Source organism: Vigna radiata, chromosome 7 (assembly GCF_000741045.1).
Source record: "Vigna radiata var. radiata cultivar VC1973A chromosome 7, Vradiata_ver6, whole genome shotgun sequence".
Taxonomy (NCBI): domain Eukaryota; kingdom Viridiplantae; phylum Streptophyta; class Magnoliopsida; order Fabales; family Fabaceae; genus Vigna; species Vigna radiata.
In genome coordinates, this window is record NC_028357.1 from 33,035,208 (window position 1) to 33,063,115 (window position 27,908).

Below are 27,908 nucleotides of genomic sequence, written 5' to 3' on the forward strand. Positions count from 1 at the left end.
TGAAATTTTCTTTTAATAATTTTTTTAAAAAATAAATTTTAAAATTAAACTTTAACAAAAATATTAATAAAATTTAAATATTCAAATAATATTTAATAATTTATTTTTTCCAGTGTATATATATAGAAAAATAGAGTAAATTTTAATTTTCTTATTTTTTAAATGAATTTAAAATTTTACTATTTCAATTATTTGTAATAATTTCTAAAGATTCAAATTTTCTTTTTTACTTTATTCATGCAAACAAATCATTTAATTTTGTTTTAAAAATTAAACTAATCAAATAAATAAATTACTGTATCAGATAACTTTATCCAAACATAAGTTCAGTGAATTTTAATTTCTAATTTGCAAAATTTTATACTCTGTGTTCCGAAATAGATGGTTGTTTTTTTTTTTTAAACATACAGATAAGATAAGTGTTACATTTTAAAAATTTTCCCTATGGTAACAGATATTTTTATAAATCTAAGATATAATTTGCAATTTTGTAAAACTGAACAAACTGGTTGAGCTGTAAATTTAAAATAAAAAAGAGTTAATTAAGCTGGTATGATATGACACAGTGTGGTTTAGCATAATCCATGGTTATTATGGGATAAAATATTGGGTTAGTGGCACCTGGCAAATGTTTTTACCTTTTTGAATGACAACCGATTGACCCGAACCAAACCTATCAACAGCAACCGTTAAAAAGAAAAATAAAATAAATGCGAAAATAAAGAAATGAAGAAGAGAAGAAAAAGAAAAAGAAAAAGAAAAATTGATCCTTATCCCTTGACGCTAGAAAATCTATGGAGGCATGAAGATCCGTCCCTCAAAATTTCACACCCAACTTTCTAGCCTCATGTTCCTTTGCATTCACTTTACATTCACATTCACATTATTCACTAACTCAACAGCAGCGACAACAATAATCTATCACCTCACCATTTAGCAACAACATCATCAACAGCATATTCTTTCCAATCTCCTTCCAACACATACTCTCACACGCACGCATATCCATTCGTTCCTTTCACTCTCTTTCTCTCTCTCTCTCTCTCTCTCTCTCGCATGGCTTCCATGACCGCTCCAACCCTTACCTTCCCTAACCAGAAGCTTGCCGTTCCGTTTCCCGCGCGAACGCCGTCGCTCCTTTCTTTACCTTCCTTCTCTCCCTGCCGCTGCATCTCCTCCGACGACCGCAGCGGCGCCAAACGTGGTTGGGATTCCGTGCTGCACCACTTCTCCGAGGTCGCCAAGCGCGTCGATTCTTACTGGAAGTCCTTCGGGGACGCCGTCGAAGATCGTAGCCGCGCGGCTGGTCACGACGAGGATTGGGATTGGGATCGGTGGCGCCGGCATTTCGAGGAAATCGACGACCAAGAGCGTCTCCTCTCAATTCTCAAGGTGCACCGGGTTTTTTTTTTTTTTTTTTTTTTTTTTCAATTCGCGTCCTCTAATTACGTGTAACTATTTTTTTTTTCGTGAATCGATTTTAATGCTGTTTTCTTGATTCGTCGAGGAAAAAATGAATTTATTTTCTGAGGAGTTTCGTGTGTAGAAACGACACAATGTTCCCAGCTTACAGTTCTAGTATTTTTATTTTTTACTCTAGCATCTTTTACTCAAGCAACTCTGTTTCGCTTAAATTAGACATTCTGCCTTTTCTCCTGAGCTTTGGTGTTTCTTTTAATTGACGGATGGAATTTGTTAGTATGAAGATGGAACTGTTCCCGAAATTTGATGTGCTTCCAAGTTACAAATTTTTGCTTGTTTTCGGATAACAGTTAATAGTCTTAAATGAGTTTTTTTGCCAAAATTGAATGGCAAGTTGGTGTAAAATAAAACGCCTCTTTCAAACTTATCATGAAGGAACCTATTGTTAACGCTATCAAACTTGTTTTACGTGCCTATGGTATATCGTATGCCATGACATACTTTAATTTGGATTTGTTATATTTTGAACTCTCGTCTAAGTCTAATCATTGCCTGAAGTTTTGGTTTAGTGAGTTGCTGACAGATTTTGTGCTTGACAGTCCCAGTTAAGTAGGGCTGTGTATTTGGAGGACTTCGAAGATGCCGCCAGGCTAAAGGTGGCTTTTGCGGCTGCAGCTAACAATGACAGTGTTGGAAGAGTGATGTCTTATCTTAACGTAAGAATTTTGACTTCATGATGCTCCTTTGATAGCCAAAACTTTTCATACTGGCTACCAATATTTGTGCTTTCTTTTTTAACAACCCCATTCATATATACATTTTAAATCTGTTTGTATCTTTTCCAAACTTCCAGAGAGCCATTAAAGAGGAGCGGTATGGTGATGCAGCTTTCTTAAGAGATAAAGCTGGCGCTGGACTTGTGAGTTCTGTTAGAATTTGTTTAATGCAACTTGCATGAATATCTTTGCATTCTGGTGGAAATAGAATGTCAGATGTAATGTGAAAGGGTAGCCCTAGCAATACTTGTAGCTCTGCTTAAATATCTGTAACTTGGTTGCAAGTTTCTTTGAACCATCAAGATAAGACCTCCCTTTCTACTTTTTTGGTCATCAGGAGTTCATTTAAAGTGAATTTATTCTTAGACTTTGCAATTGGCGTGGGATCTAATGACAGTCAATATTAGAAGATAGCAAATAAAAATCCATTTGTGAGCATGCTTGGTTTACTTTTTATAGTGTTTTTAGATTTTAGGGGGCATTATTTCATTGGTTTTTATCATGGTTCTAATTCATTTGCATGAGTTGCTGGATTTCATTCTTTATATATTTATTTCTCAAAAAGATTGATGCCTTGATGTGACATTTTAGTGCCGTAAGCTCTGCCAATAAACTACACTGCTTTAAACATCTGAATTTGGTTTGTGATTTTGTTTTTATATCTCTTGAATTTGTCAAATATTCAATAGAAGTTCTTTTGAATTGACTTGCATTTGCTGATGTAGGTGGGTTGGTGGGCTGGTATTTCTGAAGATGTTAAAGATCCACATGGTCTAATTATTCGTATAACTCCTGAGCATGGAAGATATGTGGCAAGGAGTTATAGTCCTAGGTAATTTCTCCATGTTGGTGATAAAAGTGGGGTAGGCTCTTTGCCTAATTGAAAAGAAAAACTTACTTTGTTATACGACTAAAGGAGGTGCTCTACCATTTATGCTTTGTGCTAATGAGGAATGGCTTATGTAAATGTGTCTGATATATTTAGGTTCAGGGTTCCTCCACCTTCTATTAGGAATAACTAAATTATTGTTGTGATTGTCACTCATTTCTAATTATTCCAAACTAAAACGTAAGAACTGTGATCTTTTGTTCGGATTAATTTAACCTATTTTTGTGATTATTCTTTCTGTTAGTCTTAGCCACAAAGTAGCTTTTGTGTGTTTATGAATCCCATATAATAAGCTCATCCAAACATGGTCAAGTATTCAAAATGCTTTATAATTCATAAATATCTATTGTAGCAGTATAATAAACTCAAATAAGTTTGGGAAAATGGACCAGCTTATGTGCTTATACTCTTGTAGCCTTAGTTCCTTTATGCATAAATAATGATTCAGGGAGATCAGTTAGTCACTAGTTAGATTTCTGCCTCAACCAATTTCCCCCCTCGTTGTTAGAGGTGGCCTATAGTTTTATGTATTCTACACAGTGTGAAATTGCATTAGCCATCTGTCCCCAAGTTAGATTAAGATATGATAGTCAATCAGCTATGCATATTTTGTCTGATTGAACAAAGGATTAAACATATTCAATTTGATCTATTTCTTGCCATCTGCCTTATTAGTTTGGTTAACCTTTCAACATTCTCTCCATTTTGTCTGTTCACACTTAACAAGATAATGACTTGAAATGAAACATCTTTCTGTACTACCACGTTGTTTTAACATTTTGTTCCTGATTACAACAGAATAGTTGTATATGAGACTGAACTTAATGTATGTATTTTGTATATTTCACGTGTTCATAAACTAAAATAAAAGGTTGGATTGTCAGGGAGTAATGATATAGTTATTCTAATCTTAGAGAAGTTTGTTAAACGACGTAACTATGAGAGTATTGCATTGCCTTGCCTTCAACCCTCATCATTTTTATTGTTTCTGTTCTGTAATGAGCTAATGTAGAGTCTGATTTGTATATCTTTACTAACCTTGTCTTTGACTGTCTTTTAAAAATTTAGCTGGAATTAATTTTAAATTGCTACAGGAATCAATAGCTATAGCTTTTAACCAATTTGATGAGCTAACAGTTTATTCTCCATTCTTTCTTTGGCACTAAATAATATTGAAATTTGAAATAATTATTAATATGGGAAATCTTAATGGTGAATTCTATGAATCTGGTTGTCGTATGCTCACATTATCATTTGATAAAATTGTATACACTCATTCTTTGTGTAGACTTCCGTGTACAAGTATTTACAATGGCATTTGTTGTCTTTGCATGAAATCTTCCTTATGGAATTAATTTATTATTTACTTGCCTTGTTTTAATTTTTCTTATAAACTTTGAGGAATATCTGTACATGAAATATTTTAGGTGAGCCTGCCACTGCCTTGTTGTCTTTCTGGTGTTAACCCGTTTACTATATTTTTTTAGGCAACTTGCAACATCTGCCGCTGGCATTCCACTATTTGAAATTTTTCTTACAATGGATAAAAAAGGTGAATTCAAGTCACAGGTATCTCTTCTTGACTGACCCATAATTTCTATTGTACATGCTGGATCTTCACTGTATAAACAGCAAGCAATCTTCTTTAAAATTTGATCTAAATTACGATTTTTCATAAACAAAACATTGTGCTAATTCTGTTCTCTTATGTGAAATATGAATATATGGGTATGCTAAGGACCACCTTCTATGTTTACTGTCAAACAAGTTTTCTGCTAATTATTCAGTTTAAAATATCCTTGGATGATGGAATAGTACGTGGGATTACATTCAAGAATGAAGCATATTGCATGTAATTCAGAATCGAGATAAAGCAACCAATTTGGATTATTGATGGGGTGGTGCCGAGTTGTATTTTTATTAATGGAGCACTTTTGGGTTGGATTTCTTTCTGGTGTTAGATTCAAACACACTTCAGCAGTGTTACTTCCTTGTGTTTGGAGCTTCACATTATCTTAGGTTTTAATGGACATACATTCTCAGATTAGTGAAGTTTCTGCACTAAGGTGCCTCTATTCAATGATTTTGAGCTCATGGCTTCATGCTGAGTTTCCCTAAATACAAAGTTGTATTTTTTCCATTTTAACTTGTATTCTTCTGGATTAAAAATGAGGCAAAACTAATTTGAGTCTTATTTTTCACCTTGTAGCTGTGCTCCTTATTTGATGTATTGAAATGATTGTTTCGGAAATTTATGGTGTCTGTGTGACCTGAAGTGCACATTTGCTTAAGGGATATGCTAACCTACCCCCTTCATGTGTAGTAAGTAGATTAGCACTCTACACAGTTTTATTGGAAAAAAATCAAAACAATTTTACTCAACTTAAAGCAGTTAAATTCTTACGTTTTAGTAATTAAAAAACTGGTAGTTTAATAGGTAATTGTTTATCTTCCATACTAGTAATTATCAACCATATAAATCTTTATCCTTATCTACTAACCTTGGACTGTTCTCTATTTTATAATGATTAAACATACATTAATTTACTTTTAAAAAAATAATGAATTATTTTTAAAATTGTAATAAAAATTCCATAAATTTTCTCTATCATTCGAAATTAGTGATAATATAATCATAATCAATGTCAAGCATGTACAGTTCATGTCATGTAATTTTTTATCATCATTTATGCCTGAAATTATGTAAGGATTACTGATTAAACAAGATTTATGAATTTTAATTGATAACATTTTTTACAAGAGAAGAAGGTTTAAAGGTTTGGTTGGTATTTAGTTAGAAAATTATTTATGAGGATGGTTGCAATCCGGACAGAGACAACTATTAATTTGATTAATAAGGTTGTTAAATGACATTGTCACCGAATTTGTATATGAAGAGGTAAAGATGGTTTGTTTGTACAATTAAAGTATGAAGAGTGCCACCTGCACATGAAGGAGATTAGTAATACGCTTACATGCAGGAATTGTACAATAGCCAGTGTGAAGTAGACTAACAATTGTAATAGTCATTTTTCTATTAGTAATTGTATTAACACTAATACAAAACAGTCTTTATCTGTACTTGTCCTATAGCAATACTAGAACAGGATATTCTTTTGATTTTCAGGCTGTGTACTTAAAGCGGAGAGGGGCCTTCCATGGATCCCCAACAGCGTCTTCTAAAACATTGGATGCTACTGGGACACTGAGTTCAATGGAATCTACTGAAGACAAAAGTGAGTTGTTTGTTGTGAGTACTGAAGAACCAGAAAATGGTGATGATAGGAATGATGGCAATGATCCAACGGAGGGAATGCCTGGATTTCAGAATGTCTTGAAAGATATGATTCCTGGAGTAAAGGTGAAGGTTTTCAAGGTCATAACTCCAGAAAAAGTAGACACCGATCTATCTGATGTGATTGAGCAGATAATTGAGGATGAAGAGGAAGATGAAGATGAAGGAAGTGATGAAGATGATGATGATGATGATGATGATGATGAAGATGATGATGATGAAGACGAAGACAGAGAGAAAGAAAAAGATGTAGAAAATCTAGAACTGGAAGATATTAAATCTGAGACTGAGCAGGAGGGAGATGATGAGATTGAAGTAAACGCTGGAATGAGAACTTTTGGGCGTGAAGAACATAATGAATTTGCTGTTAAAATTGCTATTGGTGGTCTTGTGCAGAAACTTTCAAGTAATCTATCCACTAGAGATTTGCTTCGAGTTCCTGCTAAGCTGGATATGAAGGGGTGTGGTTCATTTTCATTTACTGTTGAAAAAGAAGTCAATCAGCCTATTGGTCTTGATAAAGGAAAATCTTCATCTGATAAATCAGCTAAGTTTCAAGGTCGTCGCAAAGTTAATCATGTGATTTTTGACCTTGCTAAATTTATTGGCAGGGGGAAGATACCATCAAAGGTATAAGAAGTTAAATATATATATATATATATATATATATATATATATATATATATATATATATATATATATATATATATATATATATATATATTGCAAATTATTTTTCTTTTCAAAATTCAATATCTTGTTGAATCTATCCATGGGTCGCTTAGACTATGATGGTTTGCTTCAATCTTTTAGGTGCTGAAAGAGGTGGGAGAATTGATAAATCTCACACTAAGTCAGGCTCAAAACCATCAATTATCCGGGTCAACTATTTTCAATCGCATCAAAATACCAACTTCTTTTGATCCTTTAAATGGTGATTTTCTATAGAATTTGTCAATTTGGTGACCACAAGGTGCTGAATGTAGGATGTATTTAATCTGCAGCACAGTGTAAAACATGTAATGTATTTTCATTTTAATCAGGTCTGTACATTGGTGCACATGGACTTTACTCCTCTGAAGTTATTCATCTAAGACGTAGATTTGGACAGTGGCAAGAGGACAATGGAGCCAAGGAACCTTCAGATCTTGAGTTTTATGAGTACGTAGAAGCTTTTAAGTTAACAGGAGATCCTTATGTACCAGCCGGCCAGGTAATATTGTAAACTTTACTAAAACAGTGATTATTTTTTCATCTGCATGCTTTACTACTTTGTGAGGAGGTGTTGAATTAGCAACCTCTGTATCTTCGGAAAATGCAGTTTTTAATCATACTAGCAAAAACTATGAGATGTTGGTGGTGCTGAGATATGCTTTGTGATCAATAGTTTCTTTTACCTTCATCATGAGTATTTACTGGATAATTTTTTCTTTTTCTTTGGGAAACTTATATTGACTGAGTTTAACATAAGCTGAGATAGTTTTGTACTTTTGTCTGCAATAGACTTGCATTCTCTTTTTGATACTAAGCTTCTCATCTTGCTGTCTGTATCATATAGATCTCATCATTTATGTTCCTTGACCTTAGGTGGCATTCCGTGCAAAAATTGGAAAGAGGTATCAACTACCTCATAAAGGGATAATACCTGAAGAGTTTGGTGTGGTATGGAACTTTTCTTGAGGATATTAACTCTCTGGTCCTCCCCTCTCCCAAAATTTTAGTAAATTGGTGCTAATTCACTAAAAGATTAGATTATTATTTTTTTGTATTCTACTCCAATATTGTTGTGATTTTCAGATTGCTCGCTACAAAGGCGAAGGGAGGCTGGCTGAGCCAGGGTTTCAAAATCCCCGATGGGTTGATGGTGAACTTGTGATTCTCGATGGAAAGGTTTGTATTCTTCAATCTTGTCTTATTATTTTATTCTTTTTATGTTGTAATCTGAAATTATACTTTCTTACCTTTGTGCAAATGTTTCTGATTGCAACATGCCTTTTGTTGATTTTACCAGCACCTAAAAGCAGGCCCAGTTGTTGGATTTGTGTACTGGGCCCCTGAGTACCATTTTTTGGTCTTCTTCAATCGGCTTAGGCTTCAACAATAGGGTTTTGTTCATAATGTCAGAGACTTGTAAATTCTTTCTTCAGATTCTCAGCGTAAGTTCTCATCGAAGATCCATGTGTCATGGAAGTAGTAACTGATGGATTTTGTTTGCTGCATAAGTAGTCTTTATTTTTTCAAGCTAGGAAATCATATTGTTAGCATGGCCAGTGAATAAATATGTGAAACATAAAATTTGTTTACAAATCTGCATATGATATAAAGGTGGAACAAAATGCTTGTATTTATATAACAATTTGGTCTGCCTTATTTATTATCAAGCCCAACAAGCGTTTTTTTTTTTAAGGTGTGTTAGCCTCATGACCAACCTATTTATTATTTTTCTAATTTATGTAATATATAACAACATTTTCTGCAATTGGGTTTAATGGGAACCTAAAAGGTCCAATCCTATTTGAAGATTATGTATTGTAGGGCTATTAAATAAGCTTTCAAACCAAGCCAAGCTTTTGAATTGCATGAACATGCAAGGCCGATCAAAGTCATGATAGGAAATAAGCCAAGCTAAAGCCAATGATCTGATAAATAATACACCTGGCCTATAAGAAAAACCTGCCCTCGTCTATTTCCTGCTCTAGTTATGTTATGTTTTTTATTTTATGGCTTTACTTAGAGATAATTGATGGGTTTAATTAATGTAATAAAATAGGCATGTAACTTAGTCAACTAAAATCCTTTTAAATTTTGTGGGAATTATAAGATATATTTTTTTATGTGGTTTTTGTTAGCTATATTAGATTATTAGATATCTTATCTTTATGTTTTATCTTTAGTTACTTTGTTATTATTCTTTATTTTTATTTTATGCTTAGTCCATATTTTCTTTATTACAAATATAGTACCCTATGTGTATTTTCTACACAAGAGAGATTAACCCCATACAACTCTTCATTGTATTCAATATTGTATTAGAGCATTTTTCTTTTGAAAAGAAAAATATTCTTCGCCTCTACCGTTGTAATCGCCACGGTTGTTTGTCATTGTCAACGTCGTCGGAGTTCTAGTTTCGGTCGATGATGATAAGGTTTTAAGGTTTTGATAATCTCGGCCAAGCAACCAACATTCCATCAACAATTCTTTCACTAGAGCTCCCATGCGCCCTCACGTGCCTCTTAAAGTTACGGATCTGCGTTCTTTTTTTGCCATGTGTGGCGGTGTGTCTTGGCTCCTCTTCGACAACGATTTAAAGCATCGAGGTTGTCTCTTTTTCCTCTTTCAGGATATGTGCTTAGTGCCTGGATTGGAGAACTCTGAACTTTTAGGGTTTCTCTCATCTTTTCATCTATGACTTCTTCTATTGTTGTCTCTTCTGACATCTCTTCTACCATCAATGCGTTTGACCCGTCAATATATACTAACTATGCCATGTGCACTTGTCTATTCATAAGTTAGGTGACACTAATTATGCTACTTGGCCGTTAGACATTTAACTTTGGCTTGAGAGTTAAGGGTATGTTGATCATCTTACTCAAAAAGTGACTATTATTACTTCCACTGAGGTTCCCCATTTGTAGAAATTGATTGTCAATTATGCATCGTTATCAAGGGTATCATTCACTCTTCTTTAAAAAAATTTTCAAGCCTATGACACATGTTCTGGAATTTAGGAATAGGCCAAATTATCATATAGCAATGATACTCAATGTCTCAATGGTGTTGTTTGTCATGTTCTTGTCAATATTGTTGCTTCTTGGCATCAGGACTCTATGATGGATTATATGGTTAGGATTCATGCTCTTTTTCATGAATAATGTTCAAAGTTCTTCATGGTATTAGCATTACATGGACTTCTTGGTAAATATTTCCATGTTCGTGATCAGATTTTGGGTTCACCTGTTGTACCCAATTTGACTTCTACTTGTTCCATTCTTTTGCATGTACCAAGTAAACCTATTAATGATACAATATTGCCAATGAATCCTCTACATTAGTGTCTCAATGTGATGATCTCACTTGCTTTCAAGCATGGAAAAGGTCGTCATAAGTGTGACCATTGCGGTAACCTACCCACAACATTAACAGGCGTTATGCTGACATGGACGTCCTCCACGACATGTTGCTATTGTTCAGAATGATCCTCCCTTATATCCTTGTTTGTTATTTAGATGCTGATTGGGTAGGATCTCCTAGAAGATCTACATCCGAATATTGTGTCTCTACTGGTGATATGATCTCTTGAAAAAGCAAGAAAAAAAGTATTGTGGCAAGATCTAGTGTAGAAGCATACTATAGACCCATGGTCTCAACCACTTGTGAGCTCGGTTGTTTTAAGCAATTGCTTAGAGAGTTACAATTTAGAGATGTCACTCAAATGACACTTATATGTAACAATCAAGTTGTTTTTCATATTAGTTCTAGTCATGTCTTTTACGACAAGGGATTGACTCTATTTCATTCGAAAGAAGATTGTATCGGAAGACGTCAAGATTGAGTTTATTAACTCAAGTGATCAATTAATAAATATTTTCACTAAGTCTATATAGGAATGAGAATTGATTATATTTGTAATAAAATTGGTATATATGATTTGTATGCAATGAGAGTGTTAGATATATTAGATTATTACATATTTTAAATAGATATCTTATCTTTAGTATTTTATTTTTGTTACTTTGTTATTATTTTTTATTTGTATTTTGAACTTAGCTTATATTTCTTTATTATAAATATAATATTGTATGTGTATTTTCTACACAAGGGAGATTAATCCCATAGTGGATTTCACTAAAACTATATTCAATAGTCAAGAGCATTTTGTTTTCATTCAAAAGCAAAATATAATAAACTCCAAAAGACCTTAATTTGAAGCATATGTTATGTAACCTTTGAGAGAAATCTTGATATCATGTTTTTTAAGGTTTAGAACTTGGAAATGGACCAGAATCTACCTTGTGACTTGTTGGCAACACATATAGCTGATAAATAGCTGCCAGCAAATCTCTATTAAATTATTACATTGAATTGAAGTAATGTAATTTAATTGTAAATCCAGAATCAAAGGCGTATACTTTGAAATGGGAATCATGAGAAGATTTGTCACTGCGTTGCTTTTCTTTTATTTGTGAGTAATGAAACTTATGTGACACTTCTGTACGGTTATCTAAAAAATTAACTAAACCTCTATATCCTATTATTCTGATTTGGCAGTTTGATCTAACAACAGTTATATCAGTATCTATTTGCTCTGTTAGACCATTTTTCTAGTGCCTTGCTGCTGCTAGATAGAAGAGTAGGAGTTTCATCAGTAATTGCTGTTTTCATCCTAAATGAGTCCGTGCATATTCTGAGGATCAAACACAAAGGCCAAGGATGATATGACTACACGTGCTTTTGGTTTGAGAGTCAATGATTATAGCTCAAACTACTAAAAATAGGAAAAGGAATGCAACAATTTTTTTTTTTTTTTTAATTTTTTTTCTGGGAGCAATTGATATTATACACTACTTGGTAGATATAGAGCAGAAGGCACTAGATCATAATGTGAGTCACCTATTACCTCATCCACCTTCTTCCATTATGTTCCATTCCTATTCAAACTCAACGGTGGAATAATTTCTCCTTCCACTTCATGCCTTTACACTCGACCCTTTACTACCAATCCACACCCTTTACTACCAATCCACAGATGGCCTTGAACATTATGTAATACTCTAGTCCCTATTACACATTAAAGCAATCAATAATTATTTACTCGCTTTAAATACGAAGCTTTATGTTTGGTCAGAAGACAGCAAAAAACTATTAAATGGACTTTCTGGTTTCAAATTTCGATTGCTGGGTTGCTAAATGCTTAAGTTTTTTATTCTGTATATTTTGGTTTTGGTTTCTAGTGAAATTGTCATGAAGTGTATGGGTGATTCTAAATATTTAAATTGTTAACCGTATCATGTTGGAGATTTATTTAATGTGATGGAAGATATTTCTAATTTCAATAGGTTCTAGGTTTTTTGGAATGCTAAAACTGTGCTTCAATGGAAGATATCATCAATCACTGCAGGGTGGTTCCATTTGAGGTATCCATTGTCTTCACTTCAACTACGTGTAGGTGTTTCATGATTCTTTCCGTGAACATGAATTTTCTCTGATTGCTGATTTTGTTGTTTGGCTTTCTATCTGACTCTGATCTACAGCTTTAAATATCTTAACCACTAGCTATCTGCCGAGTAGCAGAGACTGAGCAATGGGCTGCTTGTCTAGAACTCAGATGACTCTGGTATCTTAAGCATTGGTAGGTGTAGCTTGACTAACTATAGACTGAAGAGGGATTAGTAATACCAGCACCGAAGCACAATGTACTAGTAGTCTTCATTCCATCAACTTTGTACATTGTTCCTAGTTTTTCTTATAAGTTATATATGTATCATAAAATTCATAATATCATTGTTCTTTCTGTTACGATGAGATTTTCATCACAATTTTTTCTTACTTTGAATCCTATTTTGAGGTTTTTGGCATTATCTTCCTCATTAACTCTTATGTCTAGTCAACAAATTGAAGGTGCTCCGAAATATGAAGCCAAATTTTGAATACAAAATTGATTTCTGACAACTGTAGTTGCCTTCTTTATTCATCCCTGCCTCACATGAGGATGAGCTTAGGAGAGTATACCCAGTTAGTTCATATCTTGCGCTGGATTTATTGACGCATAATTACTTGTTTGGAAAACTGAAGATAGGTGAAGGCTAGCATGGGAAGGTAGTCAGTTATATCTCCCTCATCGGGGGAAACTCCGAAAACTGTTAGATCTCGTTTACTCTAAATCAATGATCCAGGTTTTTCTTTCCATTTTTTTTTTTTATTTTCTGACCCCTTTTTCCCAATCTCTACCTCTCTGTCAAAACACCTAACCTAACCCTAAAATTCCATACGGGGAAACATAGAAGGGAGGAGGAAGGCCAAAACAATGATGACCGTGTAATTCTGACGAGGGATATTCGATCCTCAGACAGAATATCACAACAACCAAACTTGTGTTTTCTCCATTCAATCACCATCACTTTTGTTGTTGATTTTGTTGTCTTGAACCATGTACTTGGCATTGATGTTAGCGGTCGTCGACCTTGCCAGGGAGAGTGTCAAGTTTATTTTGGAACTCACTCTCCCAAAGCTAGTGTTGGAGTAGGAGAGATCCAAACACAAGGAATTTGAGAGGAGCAAACATGAAGAGTGAGAGAGCAAAATGAAAAACAAAACAAACAAAGAAAGATCTTAAAACTTAATTTTTGAAGTATATATAACATAAAATACTCTCTCACTTTACGGATATACGATTGATTGATGAGCTTTCTTTGACTACCCTACGTTGTGACATTGTTAGAAGAACCGCAAATATTTTTGAAAAGTGGAAGGAATAGAAAAACAAGTGATCCAAAGTGATGCCAAACTTTAGTAAGCGAGAATGGTTAAAGTTGTTAAATATATAAGGGATATGTCAAATCAATTAACTACTCTAAAAATCCTTTCATTTGAGGAGAAGAATGATTATATTTCAACGAATATTTCTATAACTTGAATCATTACAAGTCATGTATGTTTCATAGTAGAGATTTTGTTATAGCAAATAACTTACTGTTTTTTAACCATTGCATCTATGGTTTATTTATATAGTTCTTTGGTTGTAATTGATTCGATAGTTGGCATTTAGTAAATACATTTAATAATTAGTTAAAGTTAATAATTAGTAAATATGATTCAATATTAAAAAGTATTAATACTTCTATTTTTTTAATTATTAAATTTTATGTAACTCGGACAGGATTATGCTTTATAGATAATGATAGGTACATAATCCATTAGAACTTATCGGACCTACCAATCTATAATAAGTATCATAAGATACCTTATATAGAGAACTTATTCATAAGTAGTACGTTCCAAACTCCAAACATAACGTGAAAAATATTACAAATCACGTTTATATATTAAACCTTGCACCAATTAAAACTTCACTTGCTATTTTGGCTCCCCTTTCTTTGGCCATATAGAGCCCTACGTGATGCATAAACTCCTGAAAATGACAGACAACACCAGAATGCATTAAACATATGACTTAACTTTTGCACATCGTGAACACACCATTTTTTACTCATGAACAGTCATATATGTATGTACCTGTGGATGTGCCAAAGCTCCTTTGGTATCTGTGGCTACTTCCAGAGGGATATCAAAGGTAGCACAGCCACGTGAATACACCACCACGTTTTCTAAAGGATTCAGAAAACCACGGTTTTTTGCTGACATTGTGGAACATACAAAATCTAGAACACAGATATCTGTGCACACACCTACAACCACCAGCTTCACCGAGATTGAAACTAAATCAGTTAATGCTTTCAAGAAAACGAGTTCACATCTTCATGCCTAAATAGTACAACATTAGAATAAAGAAATAAACAAACACTCACTGTTGTTATCTTATTCTTTTTCACCCAATCTACAAATACGTTAGTACCATCTTCTTCTATTGAGCCCACATATCCGTCAAAACAATCCTTTCGCCTTATCGTTACATTTGGTTCATTCTCCAGCCATCTTAACTCTGAGAGCCAAAAATAATAAGATATGCCATGAGCTCAGAGAGAAAGTATGTTGAGGAAGAATGATGTTTGTAAACTATTCTTCATCTCAACTCTTAAGCATTTAAACGATGTTGAACTTTTAAACCTATCAAAACTTCCAATCAATTTCAACTGAAAGTAAAACAGGTATTTTATCCATGATTGATCTAAGATTTTCAACAAAATTACTTTCAAACTGTAAATTAATTCTATCTACGATTTTCAGCAATCTATCGCCAAAATTTACAAGTATTTCCACTCTGCAGAACTGGGTTAGTTATATCATTATTTTGAACTCCAAGGAAATCCATTTGAAACTTTTTTGGTAGTAATAAACACCATTAATGAGAATTTTAACTCAAAAAAAATGAAAATATATGTAAATATCTGAGTAACTAATTGCTCACCAGGAACCAGATTTGATTCATCAGAGCCAATAATACAGTGAGTGGGATAAGGATCCTCTGGCTTGTTAGGATGGTGAGAATCCAGGAAAGCCATAACTGGCAATTTCTTCTCACAGAATACTTTAGCTAGCCTTGCTGATTCATTGATCATTCCCCGAATCTGGCTATTGGGTTCTCTTGGAGCCTGAAAATTTCATCCATATATCTATAATCTTTGGTGCAGCAAAGAATATTTAGCTTATCAAGATTGAAAACATTAAAGATACACGCACATAGTCACACATAGACATGAGGTTATATGAAAGGAATCTAAAGCAGATACCAGATTTCCAGCACCAACTGTGCAGAAGCCATTTATGATGTCCACAAGAACAAGACCATTTACTGTATCTTCAGCTAAAACCACAGACTCCTGATCCAGAGGAATCTCCTTCTTTAGGAGTTCAACTGTCTGTGACACCATTTTGGTTTTCACTTACCTGATAATTTCAGAGATATGCCTAACAATTGTGTGTATTCAATGTCACGGACAGGTTTTTAGTGAAATCTTTATTTTATAATGCAGAAAAAATATATAAGGTGGTGAACATGATCTGCATAGTGTTATCCGTGACTCAGTCAAATGGAAAAGTCAAAGAAAGGATAATGAAGTAGATTTTTCCAATATAGATATGTTTTAGAGATACTTCTATATAAAGATTTCTAAAAGAAATAATAAAATAAACTAAAANTTTTAATTTAAAATTAATTTATTTACAAATTAAAGATTTTAATTTTTTTTATGTATTTGTCATCTAAAATTTTAAAGACTAAATAAAAATTATTAAAAATAAAAGACACCATGGATTTTTCAAGATTTAGTCTAGATCTAATTTAAATTCAATAAAATAGATTGCATCTATTTTAATAAATCCACTTTAAATTCAAATTTTTGAGTTTAGGTCCATTTTAACTAGATCAATTAGATCTAGATTTTTTAATCCAATAGTAAATTTATATTGAATGTATCATGTCATTTAGATCAAATATAGTGAAATCGATAGAATATATTTTTCTATTAGGTTTATTAGATATGAATCAGATTTATTTAATTTGATTTCGACCCTCAATCGTGTTAACTTCGATTTAGTTAATTCATTTTGACTTCTTTAGTTACCTCATCTCAAGATAAGCTAGAACTGAATTCATTAGTTTAAAATAAGTCTTTTATGTCTCACGTTCAAAATCAAAATAAAAAAGTTAATATTAAAAATGATTAATGACATTGTTGTAAATAAATGTTCAAGTTAGATGTCAGAAATGTAATGTTTCGACATCAAATAGGCATATGACGTCGAAAACTCAAATTCTGACACAAATTGATGTTGGAAATTCAATTTTTTGACGTCATATAATTGTATGAATCATTACAACGTAAGTATAAGTGACCAGTAGGCTGTCAAAATACGAATTAAACATTAGAATTTTGGGGTTTCCGACCTTAATTGAAGTTGAAAATTCTCTTTTTTGACGTTATATAGCTGCATGAATCATTACCACCTGAATAAACATGACCTTTGGATTGTCAAAATATGAATTAGATGTCAGAAACCCCAAATGCTGACGTCAATTTACATTGGGAATTCTCGCTTCTACTTGAACCAACATCTTTGTTGATGAGTGCGAGGAAGAACAAATGTCACTTACCTCTAGCAAAAGTGTTTCTGTTGGTTGGGATATTTCATTAGTTTCAAACTCCCATACTTCCAAGTGAATCAACTAGTTCGTTCATAGTGGAAGGAAGAATAAATGTCAGTTTTGGGTTATTTATCATAAATGTATGTGTTTCCGGAAGCGAATGTCATGATTTTGTTTGTGTTTTGATGAATTCATTTTGCGTTTTCGCGTTCCATTGAAGGTCCACCACAGTGAACAACACGTCACTATTCTTCATTGGTGCCAACAACTTACTTCTATCAAGGTTTGTTTCTTGGTTTTGATATACATTGTAATGTACTGATATATTACTTAGATACATGAATTTTAGTTTCCCTTATTGTACTTTTTGTATTGTTTCTTGTATGTGTAATTGATTTTTGTACATTTCTTATAAGTTAGACATATTTTTTAACGTGATTTTTGGCATTTTATCTTCATTTATTTTTTAAAAACAGTATGAATCGAAGTTGAATGAATGAAAGTCGTTTCGGTCAAGAGTATGAAAAAGGAGTTTTTGAGTTTTTACAATGTGTTCAAGAACACGGAAACTCTATGAATGGAACGTATTTTTGTCCTTGGTTCGCTGTCTTAATCAAATATGTCGAAACTTGGGCGACATGCGTGATCATCTATTCATCTATGGTATAATGAGGAATTATACAATTTGGACTTGGCATGGAAAAATACTACTTAAGCCTATAGCGTTAAGAGGAACAAAATATGTGGACGAATGAATCAATGATCATTTAAAGGACATGGTACGTGATGTTGGTGAAAAAGTTTTTGGAAGAGCTCACTTTATCAGGATGTTCCATACAAACATATTTATTGTAGAAAAAAATAAAAACAATCAATTTAAATCATTTTGCTACCTTTAACTGAAATAAAAGTTCAAATCCTTTAAACGTCATTTAAAGGCAGTAGTGGAAAAACGCTGTTTAACGTCACCCCGTAGACGTCGGTTGTTCCGTCAATTGACGTTAAACGATGACCGGTGACAACTTCGTAATTAAGTAGGGCAACTAGACGTTGGGCAAGACTCCAACCGATGAGTGAAGAACTATAGACGTCGGGGCCCTTCAACTATGACGTCTAAAGGTCTGCCAGATAAGGTGAAGAGTCGAGCTATAGACGTCACAATGACAAACACCGACGTCTAAAGGTCTCAGAGGTGGTGAATAGTCGCGAAATAGACGTCGGTGGAGACACACAGACGTCTACAGACTGACAGGTGGTTGAGTGTCATTAATGGTATTAGACATAGACGTCGGTGCCCTATCGTAACCGACGGCTATGTCTTGACTGTTAGGTGAAAGTGTCATGACTGTTCTGCTACCTAGACGTCAGTTGCATGGTAATTGGCGGCTATGTCCAACTAGACGTCAGTTGCTCAGATACCCGACGTCCATAATCCGCACCAATATTAATATTTAAATCATATAGACGTCACATTAGTGACAGGACCGACGTCTATAACCTGACAGACGTCAGTCGCGATAGCTAACCGACGTCTATAGTAACGTAAATTTCAGAACACGAACCCGCGAGCAGTTACACCATTATTCATCGTCTTCTTCCTCGCGCTTTCTGTTGCGACATAACTTTCAGGTTCATTTTCTCGCTTTTGCACCGTTTAAATTTAGTTTTACTCCGATTAAGTTACTCTTTGCTGAGATATCTTCCATTTCAACCGATTAAATTTCGTCTTCGTTGCGTTTTGATGCAGTTTGTGACGTGTTCTTGGGCGACGTTTTTGACCGTTTTTGGCCTATATTTTTGGGCCTGTAGTCCTCCAATTCCCTCCATTGCTGTTTTGATATGCTAAGAAGGTTAGCTTCAATGTTTAAAACTTTCATTGCAAGTGTGTTATTGTCTTCTATGTATGCATGTTATTGGCTTTTGCGTTTGCATGTTTTTGGCTTTTATGTATGCATGTGTTATCGGCTTTTGAATATGTATGTGATAAATTTTAGCTTGTTATTATAATTGGCATGTTAGATTATAAGTATGAAATCACTGAGCGAAACTTAGTTCCCATTTTAAATTTAACACAAACGATTAATATAGTATGGATCAAAGCTGGATGAATGCACGTCGCATCTCTGAAGAATATGAGAAGGGTGTTTCGGTGTTCTTGCAATATGTTAAAGAAAATGCAAAGTCTGTGAACGGGACATATTTTTGTCCTTGTGTTCGTTGTTCTAATCAAATACGACAAGACTTGGGCAATTTGCATGATCATCTATTCATGTTCGGCATAACGAGATCGTATACCGTTTGGACTTGGCATGGAGAAGTACTGGACCAGCCTATGACGTCACGAGGAACAAATTATGTGGAAGAATGGATGAGTGATCATTTAGAGGACATGATACGTGATGTTGGTGAAGATAACTTTAGAAGAGCTAATTTGTACGATTCTCTTATCAATGATTCTGAGCAACCGTTGTACCCAGGCTGCACGAACTTTACACGTTTGTCTGCAACTTTGAAGTTGTTTAGTTTAAAAGCAAGGAACGAATGGACAGATAAAAGTTTCACGCAGTTGTTGGAGTTGCTGTAGGAGATGCTTCCAGAAAATAATACTCTTCCTATTCCAGAATGGGTCTTGAATATCAGAAGATACATGCTTGCCCCAATGATTGTGTTTTGTACATCAAGGAGTTTGCTTCACTAAACTATTGTCCAACATGTGGTTTAAGCCGTTTTAAAAAGAAATATGTCAAAAACACTGAAGAAGGTAATGATGGTGCACCTGGTAAGGTCATGTGGTATTTGCCTATAATACCTAGGTTCAAACATATGTTCTCTATTAAGGAGGATGCAAAGAACCTTAAATGGCACGTTTTAGGAAGAAAGTACGATAATCTTCTTCGACACCTAGCAAACTCACCACAGTGGAAGAAGATCGATGAAACATTTCCAGAATTTGGTGCAGATCCAAGAAACTTAAGACTTGCACTTGCAACTGATGGTATGAATCCGTACAGGAATTTAAGTAGCAAACATAGTTCATGGCCAATTATGTTGATGATATACAATCTTTCTCCATTGTTGTGCATGAAGAGAAAATATGTCATGTTGTCAATGATGATATCTGGTCCTAAACAACCTGGCAATGACATTGATGTTTACTTAAAACCTTTAATTGATGATTTGAAATTGTTGTGGGAAGAAGGTGTCGAAGTGTTTGATTCAGATGTTGAAGAGAATTTCCGTTTGCGTGCAATGTTGTTTTGGACTATAAATGATTTCCCAGCCTATGGAAACTTGAGCGGTTATAGTGTTAAAGGACATTTTGCATGTCCGATTTGTGAAGAAAACACTAGTTACCTTCAATTGAAGCATGGTTAGAAGACAATTTATACAAGACATCGGAAATTCCTTCCTCGCAATCACCCTTATCATAGATTGAAAAAAGCATTCAATGGAAGTGCCGAGGATGAGGTTGTGTGCAGACCCCGCAATGGTGAAGAGGTGTATAACGAAGTCAAAAACATTAACATTGTATTTGGAAAACATCATAAATGTACCTATGCAAAAAATGTTTGGAAGAAACGATCAATATTTTTTAATCTTCCATATTGGTCTATACTTGATGTTCGACATTGTTTTGATGTGATGCACGTTGAAAAAAATGTTTGTATCATTGGCTATTTTATATTATAATTTCAAAATAATTGTTAATAACTTTGAAAATGTTATCTTCAGTTCACACATCCTCAAAAGCAGCCAATGAATGAGGTATCAATACCTGAATATGATGATGCTGATGATGGTGATGACATGGTTGAAGCGGAGGATGATCCCATATCAAAACTAATGGCAAGATGTCCCAGGTTTACCAAAGGATCAGTAGAAATATACTGGGACTTAAGAGTATTTGGTCTCCCCCCCACTTGCCAGTATATATCACATTCAATGATGTATCAGAGATCATTTCGGGAGACAAGTGGTTGAATATTTCTATTATTCAACTCTGTTGCATGTAAGACAATTAATTTTGTGTACCATATTATTTTAATTAAGATGCCTACTTTGTAATAAGTTAACTTTGTTGTTATAGGTACATGGACTCAATCATTGAAGATCAAGGTCGGTCTTCCGTTTACAGATTTGTTGAACCTCAGACCATCCAACGTTGTGGTAACACAGATGAAGTGAAACAAAATTATTTGCAAACATGGATGGCTGAGTCAAACAGAGACATATACCTTGTGCCATAAATTGACGGGTATGCCTTGTTTTATGTAAAAGGTAATTAAAGTTTACTTAATTAGTTTACTAACTATTTATGATGTTCCAAACAGGGCTCACTGGCAACTAGTAGTCCTCATTCCCAAAAAAAATACAGTTGTCTTCTTATGTTCGCTGCATAAGAAGATTAAAGATGACTTGAAAGTCCTGCTTCAAGGGTAAGTGTTTCGCTAAAAATGACTTTTAATTTCATCTCGGCCTTAATTTTTAATGATTTCATACTTAAATTAATATTACTTTCTGTTTTAATGTAAATAGAGTAATGGGTACATCTCGAGGTCAGCTAAATAAAGTGTTGTATCCCAAGGTTTGGTGCATTTATAGTTTTAATTCATTTACTTTGTTTTTCAATGATCTTAATTCTTGACTATATTTACTTTGTCATTTTAGTGTAACAAACAACTTGATTCATGGGAATGTGGGTACTATGTGATGTCTTGGATTAAGACCATCATTCGAGCTGCCATTACAGATAAGTGGAATGAGGTAATAATCAGGCTTACTTTGAAAACATCAAAAAATCAATTAATTCATTTGAACATATATCAAACCATAATCAATTTTTTTTTAATTGTGCAGAACTTCAACAATTCATTTGCTCTAACCGAAGGCATGATAAGGCAGATAAGGGAAGAGTAGGCAACTTATCTTATCCAAAACTAGAACTAGAGCAAGACTTATTTTTCTTGTTTTCAATTACTTAGGTTTAGTTTAAGTTTATAATTTTTTTTATTGATCTTGAAATGAATTATATTTATTTATAGTTGAAACAAACTGTAATTAATTATAAACAATTGTTCTAGGAAATTTTTCTGATTTTCAGGTGTGGTTATATCCGAAAAATAAAATTTTATTAAAAAAAAATTGCCCGGTAGACATCGGTTAAGGTAAAATCTGACGTCCACATACATCAGTCAATGCACAAAGCGACGTCCAATAAGTAACAGTGCAGAAAACGATCTGGCGCGTTCATACGTCTATTTTGTTGACCACTAACGTCTATGGTAACGTCTATGGTAACGTCTATTATTACTTCGTTTGACGTCTAGTTGGACGTGGGTTGGGTTCAAAACCGACGTCTATATAGACGTCTGTCATTACTCTACTGATGCATAGTAACGTCACTCGAATAGACGTCGGGAACGAAAATGACGTTAAAAGCCCAAATTAACCGACGTTAAACAACGCTTTTGCACTAGTGAGGAAAACTTAACAACTGTTTACAACCGAAAGAAAACAGTAATCTATTCAACATAGTAAAAGTCAATAATGTTCAAAATAACCCAAAAGAAATAAAATCTCCATTCTCTCAAAGACCTCGCCGCTTTACGCATCTGCTGGATTATCTGTAACGTTATCTGCTCCTTATAATAAAAGGAGTTATAAAATCATCCTACAAACACAAAAAAAGTAAGAGTGAGCTAACAGAATAAACCTCAAAACACAATACAACATTTTTATTTCAGTTGCTAAATATTTACTACAATCTCCTAAAAACAAAAATTTCAGTATATAGTAAGACTTTAACAAGAAATACAATATCAAACCATATATTCCATAAAAAGGAATCATGATCAACTCGTTAGTTCTACACCACGTGTCAATTAAAGGCAACTCTTGTCAACTTCACCGCACCATTCGTGTTTACCAAAACATAATGATTTGAGTGGTCCTTCACCGCAACTTCAGACTTATCTCCCATACTCCTCAAGGCTTACGAGTAAAACTCCAAGTTGCCCTTATCATTACTAAACTCATCATTCGAAACCTTACGAGCGAGACATTAATCCCTCTCCACCCTCTCGAATCCCAGTCTCTTCCACCGTCCCTCATCGATGAAAACACTCATATCTTCCATCACCTCTTAAAGATGAAGAGATCCACCTTTCTACCCTCTCGCAAGAAGAAATGAACCAACATGGATTAGGAAACTATAAACAGAAAACATACTTAAAGACATAAACACCACCCCCATCCCATAGTTGGTTTAATACCATGACACTTTCGTTAAGCTAAACATTGATCACGAAAACAATTACCACACATCTTGTAGCTACATACAAAGCATTTCCTGCATAACGACATTCTTAAGATATTAAAAACCATACATACCACAAAAGTGCGAAGTCAAATAAAACACAAGAATAAGTCAACTATACACTAACCACAACCTTATAACTTGTTTACTATATAACAAGATGAAAACCTATATTTGTTTCTTCAAAAACCCAAGTACAAGTTATCATCACCATCATCAATTATTATAAGCCAACAGGGTAGTACCAATGTCACTTAACTTTATCAAACATAAGCCCTTCTACACCCCATATCAACGTAGGCCTATTCACCTTTACCTTATATCTAACTTGACAACATCTAACCCTTTTTAATGTATGTCAAATACGTATCCAAATGGCAAGGGAATCCTAACCGATATCTCACCATATTTTAACGAACCACTCTTATAACCACCCTACTGACCTAAACCTCTCAGCACCCATTTTCCTGATTAAGATTTTTAATTGCATCCCATAATTTACCTATACCTACACTGCACCAAAATTGCAAGCCTACATTTCTTATGACCCACCTACTTTTCGCTTTTAACAACATATAAACTACCCTTGATTTTACTACTCTAAACAACATTACCTAAATTTTTTCTTAGTACCGTACCCCCTTCCACAAGTCAAAATTACCTATATCTAATATATCTCTATCAAAATCAAACTAAATATTACTAAAACCAAAACTAATAAAATAAGATTTTAATGAATCCCTAAAATTTAAGATTATCCTAACAAAACTCCCCCATAAACTTCAATTTTCTATCTTTTATTCGGTTTCCATTTGCATCACCCTGCATCAAGTTTGCTTCTTTCAATCATATTCGAGTTCTTCTTTTTCCTTATGGCCTTTTTGTCTTTTACCTTGGTTGACCTTTTTAATGCTTTGACTGACTTTGTTATGCCCTCCTTCTCAATAACTTTGACCAACTCGTTTCTGACTTTAGACAATTTTTCAATAATCTTGGTCGTACACTCAGCAATATTGGCCGACTTCTTCATCTCCTTCAAAATTTTACTCATCATATCGTTTGCTATCTCAATATCTGAGCTTCTCACACTTGGTTCTTCTCAACATCTTCACATTTCTCTTTTTCATCTGGTTCGAGAACACTATATGCTTCTTCATCCTTGTCAAGAGTTGCCTTTTTCAGCTCCTCAAGCTCGACCCTTGGTTTATTTCATTTGCTTCATCCAGAAGCCTTTTTATCCGTTGAATCTCTTCATCTTTTTGTGTGAGTTTCTTTTCCAAGTTTTCCTTCTCCACGTTCATTATTGGGATCGGGCTCTCCATGTCCACTGCTTCCGAGCTCTTTGCCATAAACAAGATTCCACACTTTTTTTCATCATCTTCTTCTTCTTCTTCCATAAGAAGGTTTCTCTCACTTTTCTTCTTAGCTCGACAAAATTTAGCAATGTGACCGGACTTACCACAATTGTAGGGCTTTCTCGAATGCACTCGTTTGCATAATGGTCATGCATGCCAAACTTAAAACACTCAACTCCTAGCAGATCTCCTCGGCCTTTTCCTTGTCCTTGGTTATGCCAATTTTGCTGACCGGTTTGCTCTTTATCATTTTCAAAATTACCTTGGCCAAATCTACCTCATCCTCGACCTCCTCGTCCTCTGCTTCCAAGACCTCAACTCTGAGTAATTCGAGTTTCACTTGAGTCAAACTATGTTTAGTGCTTGATCGTTAGATTCCTTCTTTTTCTTCTTCTTCCACAGTTCATGGGCCTTTAATGACCCATCTAACTCCTTCACGGTAAGAGTTGACAAATCTTTTCTCTTCAATATTGATCATGATACTTTCAAAATCATCCGTTAGGTTATTCAAATAGTTGACCGTGTAGGGAAGTCTATTCAATAAATGGTGCGTTTTAATATTAATTCAATTTCACATATATAATTTGATTACGTATCTGATTTTTGTAAATTTAATTTAAGTTTATAAAATAATTTTATAAAATAAAATTAGATTGATTTATATAATGTAATTTGATATATTTTTAATTAATATGATATTTTTAATATTATGCCAAAAGATTCAATAAAAGGAAGAAGATGGTTGTAACGAGTGGAAGAATTGCATTGACTTTTGGCAAGTGTAGGGTGGTGACTCATTCCATATTAATGTTGGATTGCCAAACCGTATTAATTATTATTTGTTGGTTGATTTCATTGTTTTATGGCTATAAAAGGGAAGGTGAAAGTGTTTGGAATATGCAGAGATCGAAGAAAACATAGATATGGGGAGTGAGTATAAGAAATTGATGATTTGGGCTTTTGTGATAACTATTTCTTTCTCGGTCATCATGGAGGGAGCACTCGAAGCACGACACCTCATGCAACTCGACCCCGATTTCTGCGCCGTTTATAGAAAAACAATGAATATTTAAAGAATATTACAAGAATATTTAAAGAATATTACCGGAATATTTAAAGAAAAAACAATGAATATTACAAGAAAAAACAATGAATGTTTAAAGAATTTTATGCGCAGATAAATTTGTAGTCTTGTAAAATGTATCTATTGGTAAGTGAATATTGGTAAAAAGTTTTATTATACAAAGCAAAATTTTGAAGTATTAAAATAAAGTTTAAAAAAAACAATGAATATTTAAAGAATATTACAAGAATATTTAAAGAATATTACCGAATATTCAAAGAAAAAACAATGAATATTACAAGAAAAAACAATTAATGTTTAAAGAATTTTATGCGCAGATAAGTTTGTAGTCTTGTAAAATGTATCTATTGGCAAGTGAATATTGGTAAAAAGTTTTATTATACAAAGCAAAATTTTGAAGTATTACCTTGGTCTCCTTCTTTTAAACCATTCGAATTGAGTTCTTATAAGTGCGAATTTCAAACAAATTAGTCTCTACCGTTAAAAATCGTTAATCAGTGTTAAAATTGCGACATGTGGCACTGTTCGGTGAAATGTGTCGTTTTATCCATTCCTCTCTTTCGATCTCTCTTTGTTTCAATTTGGGTGTTTCAATTTCAGGAACATCCCTGTTTTGAGTTTTCATCTTCATCCCTCTCTTTCGATCTCTCTCTCCAAGGTACTCTCTCACTCTCTCTACTACTAAACTATTTAATATTGATTGTAGCTCCTTCGTTGCTTGTGGTGTGGTTTAGATTATTAATTGCTCTTCCAATTTATTTGTTAGTCGAGGAACACGTGAACCTTAATTTGATGAATTGTAGTAGAAGTTGCAGGTTCTCGTTTCCAATACAGTTTGATGATTTGCATCTCTAGAAAATGGGTTTTTGTTTAGGTTGTTGAGACGAGGGAGAATGTTTTGGCATGAATTACTTTTAGTCTGTCTTTTAGTATTGATGGGGAAAAGCTGCGTTAGCTACCTGCAGAGCTTTTTTCTTGTGCTAATTTTGAGTTTACTTCTACAATTTTTTTTAGTGGAATTGGGGTTTGATTTTTTGAATTGTTTGGGTGGAATTACGGTTTTGTTCGAGTGGAATAAGTTTCCATATTGTCATGGTTATTTCTTTGCTCATGTTGTACTGTCAAATTTGCTGTTGGATGTGAGAAAATAAATTATGAAAAAAGTCTCTTTAACAATTTTTTTTTGATAATTTTTTGACAACGCATACGTGACAGTTTGTGATTGATCTGTTTCAAATATTTTTTTAAAATAAATTCAAACATACCAATAGAACTGTGACATGTGTTCTGTTGTAAAAAAATTGTTAAAAAGAAATTGTTAAAATATCATTGTCTATAAATTATTTTCATCTATGTTATTTTATGTCACTGGTTATGCATTATAGGGATTTGCCTTGGAGAGAGATCGAAAGAGAGAGATGAAGATGAAAATTCAAGAGGGATGTGCCTGAAATTGAAACACCCAAATTGAAATAGGAAGAGAGAGATTGAAAGAGAGGGATGGATAAAACATCACATTTCAGTGATCTATGCCACGTATCGCAAATCAATAAAACTTTAACACGTCATCTATCCACTTCTGCACAATTTTAACACTGTTAACGATTTTTAACTCTAGGAGCTAATTTATTTGAAATTAACATTTATAAAGACTCAATTGGAAATGTTTAAAAAAAAGAGAGACCAAATTGGAAATACCTTACAAAAATAGGAACGTCTAAATGGTTTTAATAACTCCTCTTCATTCTTCTCACCAATACTTATAAAACTTAATCATTTAATTTTTCGTTTAGACTAGTTTTTCTTCGTTAACCATAGCATTTTAGAAAAATAAGATAAAATTAAAGTAGAAGATAAAGAATGTAAAAGTAACTACTCTATTGATCTTGTACTAAATTTTACGTTTCTATTATAAACATTATGTTTCTCTTATGGAGTATATATGTATATATATATATAAATATAATATATATATATATATATATATATATATATATATATATATATAT

At 33.6% G+C, this 27,908-nt stretch overlaps 2 protein-coding genes across 6 annotated transcripts; one reads left to right on the plus strand and one right to left on the minus strand.

Moving 5' to 3' along the window:
* The first annotated feature begins 816 nt into the window (after positions 1 to 816).
* Positions 817 to 12,957, plus strand: LOC106768253 (protein EXECUTER 1, chloroplastic). Of its 5 annotated transcripts, XM_022783493.1 has the most exons (15): positions 817 to 1,392; positions 2,022 to 2,138; positions 2,276 to 2,341; positions 2,924 to 3,030; positions 4,575 to 4,656; positions 6,215 to 7,012; positions 7,196 to 7,316; positions 7,426 to 7,595; positions 7,970 to 8,044; positions 8,180 to 8,272; positions 8,394 to 8,538; positions 9,416 to 9,699; positions 10,389 to 10,501; positions 12,446 to 12,516; positions 12,634 to 12,957. In XM_022783493.1, exons 1-11 carry the CDS (start codon positions 1,057 to 1,059, stop codon positions 8,484 to 8,486), a joined length of 2,058 nt encoding a protein of 685 aa, XP_022639214.1. In that variant the 5' UTR covers positions 817 to 1,056; the 3' UTR covers positions 8,487 to 8,538; positions 9,416 to 9,699; positions 10,389 to 10,501; positions 12,446 to 12,516; positions 12,634 to 12,957. The 5 variants fall into 5 exon arrangements, with proteins under 5 accessions (XP_022639214.1, XP_022639215.1, XP_022639216.1 ...); XM_022783494.1 differs by lacking the exon at positions 9,416 to 9,699; XM_022783495.1 differs by lacking the exons at positions 12,446 to 12,516; positions 12,634 to 12,957 and adding an exon at positions 10,609 to 10,978.
* Positions 12,958 to 14,241: 1,284 nt separating this feature from the next.
* Positions 14,242 to 16,018, minus strand: LOC106767203 (nicotinamidase 1). Its single transcript, XM_014652043.2, has 5 exons — positions 15,790 to 16,018; positions 15,468 to 15,651; positions 14,908 to 15,041; positions 14,615 to 14,800; positions 14,242 to 14,510 (listed from the first exon to the last, which is right to left on the minus strand). Exons 1-5 carry the CDS (start codon positions 15,928 to 15,930, stop codon positions 14,418 to 14,420), a joined length of 738 nt encoding a protein of 245 aa, XP_014507529.1. The 5' UTR covers positions 15,931 to 16,018; the 3' UTR covers positions 14,242 to 14,417.
* Positions 16,019 to 27,908: the final 11,890 nt, after the last annotated feature.

What these genes read in the sequence shown, in the direction of transcription:
- LOC106768253 (XM_022783493.1), top strand. Translation starts at nt 1,057, where the DNA reads ATGGCTTCCATGACCGCTCCAACCCTTACCTTCCCTAACCAGAAGCTT. An exon ending in GCAAGGAGTTATAGTCCTAG is followed by an intron (nt 3,031 to 4,574) that starts GTAATTTCTCCA and finishes ATATTTTTTTAG; the next exon opens with GCAACTTGCAACATCTGCCG. An exon ending in CTTATGTACCAGCCGGCCAG is followed by an intron (nt 7,596 to 7,969) that starts GTAATATTGTAA and finishes CCTTGACCTTAG; the next exon opens with GTGGCATTCCGTGCAAAAAT.
- LOC106767203 (XM_014652043.2), bottom strand. Translation starts at nt 15,930, where the DNA reads ATGGTGTCACAGACAGTTGAACTCCTAAAGAAGGAGATTCCTCTGGAT. An exon ending in CAGTTGGTGCTGGAAATCTG is followed by an intron (nt 15,652 to 15,789) that starts GTATCTGCTTTA and finishes TGAAATTTTCAG; the next exon opens with GCTCCAAGAGAACCCAATAG. An exon ending in TGAATCAAATCTGGTTCCTG is followed by an intron (nt 15,042 to 15,467) that starts GTGAGCAATTAG and finishes TTTGGCTCTCAG; the next exon opens with AGTTAAGATGGCTGGAGAAT.